The 16,513-nt window shown below is 42.3% G+C and overlaps 1 protein-coding gene across 2 annotated transcripts in view; it reads left to right on the top strand.

Moving 5' to 3' along the window:
- ube2r2 (ubiquitin-conjugating enzyme E2R 2) overlaps positions 1–16,513 on the top strand; it is a 166,417-nt gene that overhangs the window by 117,203 nt on the left and 32,701 nt on the right. Inside the window, exon 2 of one of the 2 annotated variants that reach the window (XM_041196469.1) lies at positions 8,787–8,873. The exons of the other annotated variant lie outside the window; for it this stretch is intronic. Within the exon in view, the coding sequence (XP_041052403.1) occupies positions 8,787–8,873 (87 nt within the window). The remainder of the gene's footprint in view (positions 1–8,786; positions 8,874–16,513) is intronic. 2 annotated transcript variants of the gene reach the window in all.

Here is a 16,513-nt window from a genome sequence, read left to right as displayed (position 1 = left end):
CCATCTGTTGGTTGTTCCATGATGTTCTTTCACATAATGCTACCCTTGTTCTGCTATTATCACATTCTGCTTTCTTACCTTCATGTCACCATCAGCACCTTTCTTTAGCACTAACCACTACCATTAGCACTCCCTTTGTCCTTTAGTTCATGACATCTTTGTCAATCCCTTCTTTGTCTTCACCTATCACTGGCCTTCCATCCAACTCTACCTGCCCCACCTCCCTTTAATAGTATAAATTTCATCACTTTTCCACTTCTCTTCAGTTCTGAAGAAGGCTCATATGGACTCGAAACATTAACTCTGTTTTTCTCTTCACAGATGCTGCTAGACCTGCTGAGCTTTGCCAGCATTTGTTTTTGTTTCAGATTTCCAACATCTGCAGTATTGTGGTTTTACCATTAACAGGTCCATTTACCAACCAATCAGCATTCTCTTCTCATACACTATAAAGTTGTCGCTTCCCCTGACACTGGTATTCTTGCGGTTGTCTTAACGTGTGCAAGACAAAAAGCTTCGACAAAATGTCTTTTCAGCAATACTCAAGTTCTGTACTACCAAATTCGAAATTCTCAAAAGTAAATATGGAATAAATACAGTCAAAACAGAAGCCAGTTTATGATATAGTTGAACCCAAAGTAGCACTTATTTTCTCTCTTTTGACCTGATGAGTTCTTAAATCAACTTTGGAACAACTGTTGCTTTGTTTTTAGACTATGATCCTTTCTCTGGGACACAATGGAATTTGGGAAATTAAAGTTTAGCTTTAATCTGTAAATGTGAACGTCAGAAAATACCAGTTAATGGCCAACTCGCTTGCGAATTCATGACTGGCCTGCCTCGAATTTTTCAACAAACCTTTGCCCAGCTCTCCATGTGAACATTTCATCCAGGATCCAAGGTTGTCATATCATAGTTTGCCTTAATGCTGGCCATTATGATAATAGATAGCTTGGCAGCTTGCTTTGCTGCATGAGAATGCAGTTTCTGTTGCTAGGCAGCAGTATCTATTAGCTATGTCAGGCCATATTTAGTACTGCCCTTGATTGCTGAAGTTGCGGTCAGGCAGAGACAACTGCCAATAAATGTGGTGTCGCCCCTAGTGGTTTAAGTGATACATTTCTTTTATTTTACAGTACTAGGTAGGATAAAATATGATTTCCTTTTAAACACAATTTGAATGCTTATGCCACATTGACAGTAAACTGTATGTTGTCAAGAATAAAAATTGATCCTCCCATTAAGGTATGCTTAAAACTTATGTCTCTGCTTTCTAAAGCATCTTTCACATTGAATTTTTTTCAAAAAGTGCTTTTTCAGTTTGCTTTTACAGACATAAGTGGGCTGAGTTAACTAAAAATAGCAATCACTGTCTTCTGTCCCAAAACGTATAAAATGACCAAATTAAGCTGTGTATATTAAAATACAGAGCATGTCCCCTCTTGTTGAATGCACTGCTTGACATGGCTGAATCATAAAGTGTTGAATGATCATAAATTTGATCTGCGGCCTATGGAGTTTGTCATCTCAGTTGAGGTAACAAAGGAGGTACCTTGCAATAGCATCTTCAGGCTTCAAGGTAAGGAAAAACAGCAGTACCCCTCAGTCCAAGTCAGGAAGATGAGTGACTTGGAGGGGAACTGGTGTTTGATGCATCTGTTGCCCTTGTTCTCGGTGACTGAGGTCCCGGGTTTGGAAGTTACTGTAGAGTGAGCCTTTGGGGAATTACTGCAGCGCATCTTGTATGTCATACTCTCTCTGCTGCCACTGTGAGCCAGTGGTGGATGGGATGCCCAATCATCTAGGCTGTTTTGTCCTAGATGGTGTTGAGCTTCATGAGTGTTATTGGAGCTGCAGTTGTCCAGGCAAGTATATGGTCGTTGTTTGACATACCAGAACAATACTGGCAGTTATGGGAACATACCTGAGTATGAGTCATCACTTAAGAAGAGATAGACGAAGGGAGGACACTGGAGAAGAACGTGAACGGAATATGCCTATAAGTACTTGCAATATAAAGTCAGTGTCTTTGTAAGGTCATAATTCAGTTGTATTTTTTGAGGATTCTTGTAGTGACAGGCTGTGAAAGACCAGTTTGTTAGTGTACACATTTAGAATAAGTCAGCTGATGTTTCTGACAGCTGTACTTGGAACATCTGATGAGAATAGGTCATCTCTGCTGGGCAGTGGCACTTGCTGAAACTAATCTATCAACAGAATGTATTTTTCAGTGCTGAAGAGCCAGATATCTCTCTTCTCTGCAGCAGACTTCTGCTATAAGATTGCCTCATGTTAGAAACAATCCTGTGAAGGCACAGTAAATGTATAAGATGTTTCCCCAACTGCAATTTATCCTTTTAATGAACATTCAATTTTGGGCTCTTTAAATAAGAACTGAGTTTATGTAATATTTTTATTCAAAAACTTCTCCCAAACAATAAGCTCTGAAGACCCACAACTTCATAAAAGATTGATTATCAAATCTAATCAGTATTGTAAAATTCTCAGGAGAACTCTATGATTGGATGATTGCACTCGCCTGATTCCTTACCTATCCAGCTGTATCCAGAAAATCACCTGCAATGGTATCTCTTCCCACACCATTAGCTCTTGTGGGCCCTAAGGATATATCATTGGCCCCCCTCCTATTTCTCATCTGCATTCAGCGTTCTACAACATCATCTGAAAACGATGTCAGGTTCCACATGTAAGCTGATGATACCCAGATGTACCTCCCACCACCTCTCTCAATCCCTCCCCTGTCTCTGAGAAGGTATCTTCTGCAAATAAATATTGAGAAGTCCAAAACCACTGCCTTTGGTCTTCCTCGCCAGCTCCATTACCTAGCCATGGACTCTGCCCATCTCTCTGGTAACTGGCTGATGCTGAACCAGACTGCTCACAACCTTGGTGTAATATTTGACCCTGAGCTGAACTTCTGACCACACACCCGACTATCGCTGAGAGCACCTTTGTCTGCCTCCATGACATCACTTGAATCTACCTCTGTCTCAGCTCATCAGCTGAAACCCTTATGCCTTTGTTACCTCTGGACTTGATTGCCCCACCACAATCCTGGCCAATCTTTCACCCTTCTGCTACCCACATCCTAACTTTTCCCAAGGCCTGTTCACCTATCAACCCTGTGCTCGCTGACCTCATTGGTTACTCATTTAGCAGTGCTTTAATTTTAAAATCCTCATCCTTATTTTCAAATTCCTCCATGGTCTCACCCCCTCCCTATCTCTCTAATCTCCTCAAGCCACATAACCTCTTGCGATATCTGTGCTCCTAATTCTGGCCTTTTGAGCATCCTTGATTCAAATTGGTCCATCATTGGTGACCATGCCTTAGCTACAGAAGCCCTAAGCTTTGCATTCCCTCCCTTAACATCTCCACTTCTCTATCTTTCTTTCCTCCTTTAAGACGCTCTTTAAAACCTGCCTCCTTGACCCAGGATTGGTCATATGCCTTAATAACTCCTTATGCACCTTGGTTTCGAATTTTGTTGATGGTGCACCTGTGAAGTGCTTTGGGTTGTTTTGCTATGTTAGAGGCTATTTAAATGCAAGTTGTTGTTCTTCATGTACTGCATCTTTGAAAGTAGATTTTACTCCCTGATGTTTTGCTGAATTTTATCCAGTAAATTCCTGAGTCATGCAGACCTAGAAATTCTCAGGTTTGACCTTTGATTTCTACTCTGATAGTTAATCTCCACCAGCCAGGAGAATACAGCATGAAGTCACAACATAGGACGGAATTTGACAGTTCTGTTGCGGCGGGGGTGGGACCGTAAAATGCAGCAAACCATTCAAAGTCCATTGGTTTCAGCGGGACTGCAAAATCCCGCCGGAGTAAAATTCTGCCCGTAGTAATCAGAAGTAGGGGCTTTGGCTAATTTTCTCCTCCCTAATGCAGAGTTGCTGTGATTGTTGGAGCATGAGATGTTTTGCCACCATGAGTGGTTAAGGCAATGAAGCTGTTAGCTTCAGGAAAACATTAATATTAGCCTGACAACTTTTGTTAAAAACCTGTAGGTTCCAGTTTTGTTTCCCCCTTTAATACCTGAATCCTGTATTAGGTTTCTGTATTGAAGAATAGATTGTCTCTATCTACCCAACGTGTTTCCCTTAGTATCTTGAAAACTTCGGTCAAATCACCCCTTGACTTTCCAGGGAAAACAACCCTCGATTGTGTAATCTCTCTTTGCAATTTAACCATTGGAGTTTAACTATTATTCTGGTAAAATGATGCTGCACTACCTCCAGGGCTAATACATCCTTCCTAAGCTTTAGCGCCCAGGACTGATCACAATACTTCCAGGCCTAATCAGGGCTCTCTACAGCTGAAAGCTGATTTTTGTCTCCTTGTATTCTAGTGCTCTAGGTATAAAGGCCAGCATTCCATTAGCCTATTTGATTATTTCCTGTATCTGTTCATGATATTTCAGTTATCTTTGTACCTGGACCCCCAAGATTCTGTGGACCTCCACTGTTTCTAGCTTCTCAGCATTTAAAAAGTACCCTGTTGTATGCTTCAAGTGGATGACCTCGTGTTGAAATCCATTTGCCACAATTTTGCCCATTCATATTATTAGTATCTTTTTTTAATTGTATGCTTTCATCTACATTTCTTACAATGCTCCCTATCTTTGTATCATTGGCAAATGTGGATTTATGGCTTTCTATTCTATCTAAGTTGTTAATAAGTACAGTGAATAGTTGAGGCCCCAACACAGATCCTTGTGGGATGCCATGAGTCACATTCTACCAATTAGAGTACCTTCCCAGTCCCCTGCTACTCAGTGAATTTCCTAACCAATTCAATAATTTACTTTCTATTCCATGAGTTTCAACTCCAGCTAACAGCCCCTTATAAGGGCCTTATGTGGGAGATGGTGATCAGCCAGAGGTCGTGGTCCACATTGGTACCAATGAGTTGGGTAAGAAAGGGGATGAGGTCCAGAAAGCAGACTTTAGGGAGCTAGGGAGGAGATTGAAAAGCAGGACCTCTGAAGCAGTAATCTCAGAATTACTCCTAGTCCCATGTGCAAGCCAGCATAGAAATAGGAGAATTGAGCAAATAAACACGTGGCTGGAAAGCTGATGTAGGAGGGTGGGCATCAGGTTTCTGAGGCATTGAGACCAGTTCTGGGAAAGGTGGGACCTTTACAAGCTAGACAGTCTACACCTAAACAGGAATGGGATGGAAAGCCTCGCAGGGAGATTTGCAAATGCTGTTGGATGGGGTGGGGTGGGGGCATTTAAACTAGATTGCCAAGGGGATGGGAATGCGAGGACAAATTCAGAGCAAGGAACTGGTGATGGAGAATTAGTGAGTGACACAGAAAGACAGATGCAGCACAGGTTAAAGCATACAGCACAGGAATTTGGCAGTGCTAAGAGGTATATATGTAAGCGTAAGGAGTATAGGAAATAAAGCCAATGAGCTGAGGGCACAGAGAGACACATTGGTGCATGATATCATCACTATAACGGAAGCTTGGCCTTAGGAGGGGCAAAAATGGCAGCTCAACATCCCTGGATTTAGAGGTTTCAGGCAGGATAAGGAGGGGGATAAAAAGGGTTGGGGTGTAGCATTATTGGTTAAAGGATTAATTACAGCTGTGAGTAGGGATAATACACTAAATGAAGCATCAAATGAGGCCATATGGACAGAGCTCAGAAATGAAAAAGGGGCAGCCACACTGCTACAAATAGTGGAAGGAAGTTAGAAGCGCAAATACGTAGACAGATTTCTGAGTGCAAAAACAGTATGGCATTAATCTTTAGGGACTTCAACTATCCTAATATCAATTGGGATACGAACAGTGTGAAGGGCACAGAGGGTGCAAAATTCTTGAATTGCATTTTTTTAGCCAGCACATAACAAGCCTAACGAGAGGGTGTGCAATTCTAGATTTAGTCTTAGGAAATGAAGCTGGGCAAGTGGATGAAGTAGTGGTGGGGGAACCATTTCGCAGATAGTGCCCGTAATATAGTTAGATTTAACATCATCATGGAAAAAGAACAAAGATAGAACAGGAGTAAAAGCTCTAAATTGGGGGAAGACAAATTTTACAAAGTTAAGAGATGAGCTGGCGAGTGTGGACTGGATACGGCTATTAGAAGGAATAACTGTCGCAAATCAGTGGGAGGCATTCAAAGGTGAGATTCTACAGGCACGGTGTAGACACGTCTCCACCAAGAAAAAGGGTGGTGCTGCCAAATCTAGAGCCCCCTGGTTAACCAGAAGCATAAAGGCTGAGATAAAGCAGAAAAAGAAAGCTTATGACAGTCACAAAAGACTTAATACTGTAGAAAGCCTTGGAGTATAAAAAGTACAGTAGTGAAGTAAAAATGGAAATTAGGAAAGCAAAGAGGATACAAAAAAATATTGGCAGGTTAAGTTAAAGAAAATCCTGAGATGTTTTACGAGTACATTAAGAGCAGGAGTATAACTAAGGAAAAGATAGGACCTATCAAAGATGTACATGGTAACTTGTGAGTTGATACAGAAGATGTGGGCAGCGTTTTCAATGAGTACATTGTCTCTGTCTTCACTAAGGGGAGGAATGATGCAGACATTCTAGTTAAAGAGGAGGGGTGAAATATTAGACACGATAAGCATAGTGGGAGAGGAAGTACTGAAGGGACTGAAATCCTTGAAGGTGGATAAATCACAAGGGCCAGAGGAGTTGTACCCCAGGCTGTTGAAGGAAGCCAGGGAGGAAATAGTGGATGCTCTGAGGATCATTTTCCAACCCTCGTTAGATATAGGCAAGGTCCCAGAGTACTGGAGGTCTGCAATCATCGTACCATTATTTAAAAAGGGTGTGAGGGATAGGTCAGAAAATTATAGGCTGGTCAGTCTGACTTTGGTCGTGGGCAAATTATTGGAAACAATTCTGAGATTGAATAAACTGTCACTTATAAAGGCACGAATTCATCAGGGATAGTCAGCATGGTTTTGTTAGGGAGGAAGTAACAAGGAGGATTGATGTAGGTAGTGCAGCGGATGTTGTCCACATGGATTTTAGTAAGGCATTTGATAAGGTCCCTCATGGCAGACTAGCCAGGAAATTGAGATCTCATGGGATACAGGGGAAGGTAGCAGGTTGGATCCAAAATTGTCTCGGTGACAGAAAGCAAAGGGTAATGGTCAATGGATGTTTTTCAGAATGGAAAACGGTTACCAGCGGTGTTCCGCAGGGCTCAGTGTTGGGGCCCTTGCTGTTTGTTGTATATCTTAATGATTTAAACTTAAATGTGAGAGGCATGATTGGGAAATTTGCATATAACCCAAAAATTGTCCGTGTAGTTGACAGTGAAGAGGATAACTGTCGACTCCAGAATGATATCAAATGGTTTGGTTGAGCGGGCGGAGAAGTGGCAAATGGAATTCAATCCGAAAGGTGTGAGGTAATGCTTTTGGGGAGGGCAAACAAAGCAAGGGTATACTCAATAAACGGTAAGTTATTGAGAGGGGTTGAGGAAGTGAGAGACCTTGGAATGCATGTCCACAGATCCTTGAAGGTGACAGGACAGGAGGACAAGGTGGTAAAGAAAGCATATGGAATGCTTTCCTTTCTTGGATGAGGTATTGAATTCAAAAGCAGGGATGTAATGATGGAGCTGTATAAAATACTGGTTAGGCCACAGCTGGAATGTTGTGTACAGTTCTGGTCATCACATTACAGGAAGGACATAATTGGTCTGGAGAGAGTGCAGAGGAGATTTACAAGAATGTTGCCATGGCTTGAAAATTGCAGCAATGAGGAGACATTGGATAGGCTAGGGCTGTTTTCTTTAGGAGGAGGCTAAGGAGTGGCCTAATTGAGGCGTACAAAATTACAAAGGCCTAGATAGGGTGGACGGGAAAGACTAGCTTCCCCTAGCTGAGGGGTCAATTACCAGGGTGCATAGACTTAAGGTGATTGGTAGAAGGATTAGAGGGGCCATGAGGAATAAGTTTTTTACCCAGAGGATGGTGCGTGTCTAGAATTCACTGCCGAAGCTGACAGTTGAGGCTGAAACGCTCAGCTCATTTAAAAGGGACCTGGATCTGCATCTGCATCTGGACCTGTAACCTGCAAGGCTATGGACCAGGTGCTGGAAAGTGGGATTAAAATGAGCGGCTAGTTTCTTTTTTCCTTTTTTGGCCAGTGCAGACATGATGGGCTGAATGGCCTCTTTCTGTACTGTAACTTTTTTTATAGTTCTAAGGAACATAGGAGTAGGAGCTTTATTAACTATCTTCCGTCTGGGAAAATGCCCCTTCCCACCTGCTTTAGTCACCTCTTCAAAAAAATTTCATCAGATTCGTCAGACATGACCTACCCTTTATAAATCCAGTATGTGATCAGCTGAAAAATTTCAAGGTCACCAATCCTCAATTATACATTTCAGTAATTTCTGATGACAGATGTTAAGGCTAACTGATCAATAATTCCCTGGTTTTCCCCTCATCTTTCTTAAAAAACAGAGTGACGAGCAATTTTCCAATCTAAAGAAATGATTCATGAACCGAGAGACTTTTAGATGATTATTGTTAGGGCATCTGCAGTGTTCTCACCTCCTTTCAAATCCCAGGAATGGAAACCATCTGGTCCAGGGGATTTGTCATTCTTCAGTGCCCTTATTTTCTTCTTTTTACTGTTATTTTGCTTATGTTGATGATTTTTTTGGTATAATTTTAGTTTAAATCTTGTTTCTATGCTGAGTTGATAAACTCTACAGCTATTCTAAAAGGAGCATATTTTGACCATGCCTTCTATTTTCTCCTAGGCTCATCTGAAATTCCCAATAGATTATCCATATTCTCCACCTACCTTCAGATTTCTGACAAAAATGTGGCACCCAAATATTTATGAGGTAAGTTTCTGTGAAATTATAATTTGGTTTTTCTTGAAACTTTAAGATGAGCATTTGAAATCATCACCATAAGCTGCTGACTTCACTTAAACTTTGTCATTTTTTAAAAATAATATTCCTCCCCCTCCAGTTAAATTATTACCAGGACAGCTGTTTCCCTCTACTTAATAGTAAGGCCTTCCTAAGTAGTACAAAATACCAGGAGTGCTCAAAAACTTGAATAAAAACATAAAATGATGGAAATACTGAGCAGGTCAGGCAGCATCTCTGGAGAGAAACTTAATTAACATTTCAGGTCGATGATCACTGTTCATGAGCAGATATTTAGGGGTCCGAGTTCAGAAATTACTAAAGGTTGACATATATATATACATACATACACACACACAAGGGGTGCAATCCAAAGGGGTAGCAGTTAGGGCAGCTAGGGATGGGCAATAAATGCTGGCCCAGCCAGCGAAGCCCACTTTCCGTGAATGAATTTTTAAAAAGTTATGTTTCAGCTGTGTAAAGCTCTGATTAGATTCCATCTGGAGAAGTGCATTCAGTTTTGGACACTGCAACTCAGGTAGAATCTATTGGCTTTGGAGGAAGTGCAACACAGATTCACCAGAGTGATACTGGGCTAAAAGAGTTAAAGTATGAGGATAGATAGTGTAGACAAGAAGATTAAAGGGCATTCTAATTGGTGTTTAAATGATTGTAGTGTTTGGTAGGATGGATGGCGAGAAACTTTCCTCCATTGGGATAGTCCAAAATCAGGGGACATAATCTTAAGATTAATACTGGGCTGTTCATCTTGAACCCCCCCCCCCACCAAAAAAAGCTGTTGAGTCGAGGTCCATTGAAAATTTCAAAACTAGAACTGACAAATGTTTGTTACACAAGGGTGTTAAGAGCTGCAGAACTAAGGTGGGCCAATGGAGTTAAGTTATAAATCGACCATTACTTAATTGAATACTGGAACAGGCATAGGGTTGTGGGCTTAAGACATTTGTGAACATAGCACCTGAAATAGGCCATTTCTAACTTCCGTATTTTCCTCAAGTACTTGGATCCTTTGAGAGTACTGCAAGCTGCCCCAAAAAGGGAGGTGTTCATCAACTAGCTTCTGCACAGATTTGGAATACTCAAAACAAAAACAGAATTACCTGGAAAAACTCAGCAGGTCAGGCAGCATCGGCGGAGAAGAAAAGAGTTGACGTTTCGAGTCTTCATGACCCTTCGACAGAACTTGAATTCGAGTCCAAGAAAGAGTTGAAATATAAGCTGGTTTAAGGTGTGTGTGTGGGGGGGCGGAGAGATAGAGAGAGAGAGAGAGGTGGGGGGGGTGGGGGGTGTGGTTGTAGGGACAAACAAGCAGTGATAGAAGCAGATCATCAAAAGATGTCAACGACAATAGTACAATAGAACACATAGGTGTTAAAGTTAAAGTTGGTGATATTATCTAAACGAATGTGCTAATTAAGAATGGATGGTAGGGCACTCAAGGTATAGCTCTAGTGGGGGGTTTTTTTTATATAATGGAATTAGGTGGGAAAAGGAAAATCTTTATAATTTATTGGAAAAAAAAGGAAGGGGGAAACAGAAAGGGGGTGGGGATGGGGGAGGGAGCTCACGACCTAAAGTTGTTGAATTCAATATTCAGTCTGGAAGGCTGTAAAGTCCCTAGTCGGAAGATGAGGTGTTGTTCCTCCAGTTTACGTTGGGCTTCACTGGAACAATGCAGCAAGCCAAGGACAGACATGTGGGCAAGAGAGCAGGGTGGAGTGTTAAAATGGCAAGCGACAGGGAGGTTTGGGTCATTCTTGCGGACAGACCGCAGGTGTTCTGCAAAGCGGTCGCCCAGTTTACGTTTGGTCTCTCCAATGTAGAGGAGACCACATTGGGAGCAATGAATGCAATAGACTAAGTTGGGGGAAATGCAAGTGAAATGCTGCTTCACTTGAAAGGAGTGTTTGGGTCCTTGGACGGTGAGGAGAGAGGAAGTGAAGGGGCAGGTGTTGCATCTTTTGCGTGGGCATGGGGTGGTGCCATAGGAGGGGGTTGACGAGTAGGGGGTGATGAAAGAGTGGACCAGGGTGTCCCGGAGGGAGCGATCCCTACGGAATGCCGATAAGGGGGGTGAAGGGAAAATGTGTTTGGGGTGGCTTCATGCTGGAGTTGGCGGAAATGGCGGAGGATGATCCTTTGAATGCGGAGGCTGGTGGGGTGAAAGTGAGGAAAAGGGGGACCCTATCATGTTTCTAGGAGGGAGGAGAAGGCGTGAGGGTGGATGCGCGGGAGATGGGCCGGACACGATTTAGGGCCCTGTCAACGACCGTGGGTGGAAAACCTCGGTTAAGGAAGAAGGAGGACATGTCAGAGTAACTGTTTTTGAATGTAGCATCATCGGAACAGATGTGACGGAGGCGAAGGAACTGAGAGAATGGGATGGAGTCCTTACAGCCCATCTCCCGCGCATCCGCCCTCACGCCTTCTCCTCCCTCCCAGAAACATGATAGGGTCCCCCTTGTCCTCACTTATCACCCCACCAGCCTCCGCATTCAAAGGATCATCCTCCGCCATTTCCGCCAACTCCAGCATGATGCCACCACCAAACACATTTTCCCTTCACCCCCCTTATCGGCATTCCGTAGGGATCGCTCCCTCCGGGACACCCTGGTCCACTCCTCCATCACCCCCTACTCGTCAACCCCCTCCTATGGCACCACCCCATGCCCACGCGAAAGATGCAACACCTGCCCCTTCACTTCCTCTCTCCTCACCGTCCAAGGACCCAAACACTCCTTTCAAGTGAAGCAGCATTTCACTTGCATTTCCCCCAACTTAGTCTATTGCATTCGTTGCTCCCAATGTGGTCTCCTCGACATTGGAGAGACCAAACGTAAACTGGGCGACCGCTTTGCAGAACACCTGCGGTCTGTCCGCAAGAATGACCCAAACCTCCCTGTCGCTTGCCATTTTAACACTCCACCCTGCTCTCTTGCCCACATGTCTGTCCTTGGCTTGCTGCATTGTTCCAGTGAAGCCCAACGTAAACTGGAGGAACAACACCTCATCTTCCGACTAGGGACTTTACAGCCTTCCGGACTGAATATTGAATTCAACAACTTTAGGTCGTGAGCTCCCTCCCCCATCCCCACCCCCTTTCTGTTTCCCCCTTCCTTTTTTTTCCAATAAATTATAAAGATTTTCCTTTTCCCACCTATTTCCATTATATAAAAAAAACCCCCACTAGAGCTATACCTTGAGTGCCCTACCATCCATTCTTAATTAGCACATTCGTTTAGATAATACCACCAACTTTAACTTTAACACCTATGTGTTCTATTGTACTATTGTCGTTGACATCTTTTGATGATCTGCTTCTATCACTGCTTGTTTGTCCCTACAACCACACCCCCCCCCCACCTCTGTCTCTCTCTCTATCTCTCCGCCCCCCCACACACACACCTTAAACCAGCTTTTATTTCAACTCTTTCTTGGACTCGAACTCAAGTTCTGTCGAAGGGTCATGAGGACTCGAAACGTCAACTCTTTTCTTCTCCGCCGATGCTGCCAGACCTGCTGAGTTTTTCCAGGTAATTCTGTTTTTGTTTTGGATTTCCAGCATCCGCAGTTTTTTTGTTTTTATCTTTGGAATACTCATTTGCATTTAGGAATTAAAAAATAAATATTGGATCACCTGATATTTGCACCTCGTGGGCACAATCTCTGTCCGCTGGCCACAACATTTTTCTGTCATGGCTCAAGTCAATCACTCCCTAGATTATCTCTGCAGACTTGGATTTCCAAAATCTAATTTCCCTTAATTGTTTCTCCAAAACATTCCAGTTTAAATCTGCCAGTTTCTCCTTATAAATTAGAAGACCAGGCCCCAGCATCATCCTTGTTATTCCTTTCTGCATCCTAGTTCAACAATATGCTTTCAAAGGTAGCTAAAATGAAACACCAATGATTAACAGAAGTTTTGAACAATGTTTCAATTTGAATATCTGGAATCTTTTGACACTCCTAATATTTAATTGACTGCTTCACTAAACAATAGAACTGTCAACATCCATCTTTTTAAAAGGAAAACTAATAAGTTTTTTCCATATTTTTATATGTGTGTTCAAACAGCCCACTGTCTCCTTATGAGGTGTGGAAATTGCCTAAACTGCATACATTTCAATGAAGATTTGAGTCTGCTCAGTTCAACTCTGCTAACATGACTATTCCAAATTTACTGTTTTTTATCCTTCTCAACAAGCCAAAATTTGTTTAAAAAATTTCTCATTCAAATGTCCTTGTTCAAAACGTTAAAAAAAAAGCAGATTTGCATATTCAGACCTGAGTCGACCATGAAATACAAATATGTTTGATAATCACATGCAGAACTCCTTCCCATGCCTGTCAAAATCGAAACAATTACAGCAAATTTCAAATGTTCAACAAGATGGGTTGAGACTGCTCAGATTTACTCTTGAACTCCAGGTTACTGTGCCTGGTCTAAAGAGATAGCTAATAGAATGAAACAAATGCAGATTTACTTAATTTTGTTACAACTGATTTCCAAAATATCTTAATGCTTTATTTCTCCTCCCTCTTGCATAGAATCATAGAATGGTCACAACGCCGAAGGCAGCCATTCAGCCCATCGTGTGCATTCCAGCTTTATGCAAGACCAACTTGGCTAATCCCATTCCCCCGCTCTTATGCCTTGCAAATGTTTTTCTCTTCAGGTGCTTATCCAATTCCCTTTTGAAAGCCTTGATCTTATCTGCCTCGACCACATTCTTGAGGTGGTGCATTCCAAGTCATGATCACTCACTGCATTTAACAAAAAATTTCTTCATGTCATCACTGATTCTTTTGCCGTTCACCTTTTGCTGCTCATAATCGCAAAGCAGAACTCCTCAGGAGTTCAGTGTTCTTTGGTTCTCGAACCTTGCACCAGTGGGAACAGTTTCTGTCTATCCACTCTGCCTTGACCCTTCATCATTTTGGACACCTCTATCAAATTTCATCTCAACCTTCTCTAAGGAGAACACTCTAAGCTGCCCCAGTCAATCCACACAACAGATGTCCCTGATTTCTGGAACTATTCTTGTAAATCTTTTCTGCACCCTCTCTAAAGTCTTTACATTCTTCCTAAAGTGTAGTTTATAGAGAGTGGTGGATATGAAGACAAACAGAAGAACATTGAATTAGTTGAGTCCAAATATAACAAAGGCATAGTATAAAAAGGTCACTTAATCAAAAGGAGCACATCCTTCTCTTTCCTCACACTTCAAGTGATGGAAATTTATTTTTCTTTGTAAAGGGGAATCTTATTCAGAGAATAAAGATGACCATGCTTGTGGCAATTATTGAAGATTCTACATGACTGACCTTTGATTGAGCACAAATATGTACACAAAAAAGCTGAATGTTTTCATTGCTGTAATCATCTTTGAGTGTATCGTCTCTTAGGTACTACATGATAAAATGGTTGCCGTGTCTCTTTTGTTAAGTATGGGGGAGATGGTGGCATAGTGGTAATGTCACTCAACTCTTAATCCAGAGGCCCAAGCTAATGCTCTGGGGGCATATGTTCAAATTCCACCATAGCAGCTGGTGTAATTTAAATTCAGTTAATAAGTCTGGAATATAAACTAGTCTCAGTAATGTTAACAATGAAACTATCATCGATTATTGTAAAGGCCCATCTGGTTCACTAATGCTCTTTAGGGTAGGAAACCTGCTGTCCTTACCCTGGTCTGGCCTACACGTGACTCCAGACCCATAGGCATGTGGTTTGCTCTTGAACTGTCCTCTGAAATGTTCAGTTAAGGCCAATTAGGAATAGGCAACGAATACTGTGATGCCCACATCCTTTGAAAGAATAAAAAAAGTGTATTGAAACAAAAATTGAAAGATGTGTTTTTGTATGAAGTTATTGAATCTTGTAATTTTCAGACCAGCAGCTAGATGGCCAGTTGTGAACTGGTTCTTTGGAGGTGAGTGACTCAAGGAAGCAGTTTTCTTGTGCTTCCATTTCACCCATTTGCTATTGTGTATCTTTTATATCATACATCATAGTGTTTGGCTTTTACACAAAAAAGCTGAATGTTGTCATTGCTGTAATCATCTTTGAGTGTATCATCTCTTAGGTACTACATGATAAAATGGTTGCCGTGTCTCTTGTTAAGTATGGGGGAAATGGTGGCATAGTGGTAATGTCACTCAACTCTTAATCCAGAGGCCTGAGCTAATGCTCTGAGGTGGTTTGCAGAGAACTCAACAAATGGGGGTGTTGTTACATCTTAATGTTTAATCTAAAAGACCAAATCAATGTCCAGAGAAAAAGGTTTTGAGGGTGCAAGGGGAAAACTGAAAGGAAATTTAGGCCTCCATCATCTAGCATGGATCATTTCCTTCAATGCCCTTAGAGAAATCTAGCATGATCAAGAGAGAAGATACAGGGAGAACATCAGTGAGAAAAAAGGGGAACGCTGGATATCTTTGAATTCTGAAAGGTCAAACCCAATGCATGTTGTCTGTTCCAGAGTGTTTATCGCTACTTAGTCCCCTTCATTTCTTCAGCACCATTTCTTTAATTATACATAGAAACTAGGAGCAAGAGTAGGCTATTCATCCCTTAGAGCCTGCTCCACCATTCATTATGAACATGGCTGATCATCCAACTCAATAGCCTGCTCCTGCTTTCTCCCCATACCCTTTGATCCCTTTTGCCCCAAGAGATATATCTAACTCCTTCTTGAAAGCATACAATGTTTTGGCCTCAGCTACTTTCTGTGGTAACGAATTCCACAGGCTCACCACTCTCTGGATGAAGAAATTTCTCCTCATCTCAGTCCTAAATGGTCTTCCCCATATCCTCAGACTGTGACCTCTGGTTCTGGACTCCCCCACCATCGGGAACATCCTTCCTGCATCTATTCTGTCTGGTCCTGTTAGAATTTTATAGGTTTCAATGAGATCCCCCTTCATTCTTCTGAACTCCAGCGAATATAATCCTAATCGACTCAATCTCTCCTCATATGTCAGTTCTGCCATCCCAAGAATCAGTCGGGTAAACCTTCGCTGCACTCCCTTTATAGTAACTATATACTTCCTCAGATAAGGAGACCAAACTGCGCACACTATTCCAGGTGTGGTCTCACCAAGGCCCTGTACAATTGCAGCAAGATATCCCTGTTCCTGTACTCGAATCCTCTGGCTATGAAGGCCAACATACCATTTGCCTTCTTTACCGTGTGCCGCACCTGCCTGCTTACCTTCAGCGACTGGTGTACAATGACACCCAGGTCTCATTGCACATTCCCCCCTCTCAATTTATAGCCATTCAGATAATCTGCCTTCCTGTTTTTGCTACCAAAATGAATAACCTCACATTTGTCCACATTATGCTGCATCTGCCATGCATTTGCCCACTCACTCAGTTTATCCAAATCACACTGAAGCATCTCTGCATCCTTCTCACAGCTCACCCTCCCACCCAGCTTTGTGTCATCTGCACATTTGGAGATATTACATTTAATTCCCTCATCTAAATCATTAATATATATTGCGAATAACTGGGGTCCCAGCACCGATCCCTGCGGTACCCCGCTAGTCACTGCCTGCCATTCGGAAAAAGACCCATTTATTCC

The sequence above is a fragment of the Carcharodon carcharias genome, chromosome 1 (genome assembly GCF_017639515.1).
Source record: "Carcharodon carcharias isolate sCarCar2 chromosome 1, sCarCar2.pri, whole genome shotgun sequence".
In the NCBI taxonomy this organism is placed as follows: domain Eukaryota; kingdom Metazoa; phylum Chordata; class Chondrichthyes; order Lamniformes; family Lamnidae; genus Carcharodon; species Carcharodon carcharias.
Note: the sequence above shows the minus strand (reverse complement) of the source record. Positions and strands in the feature narration are given on the sequence as shown.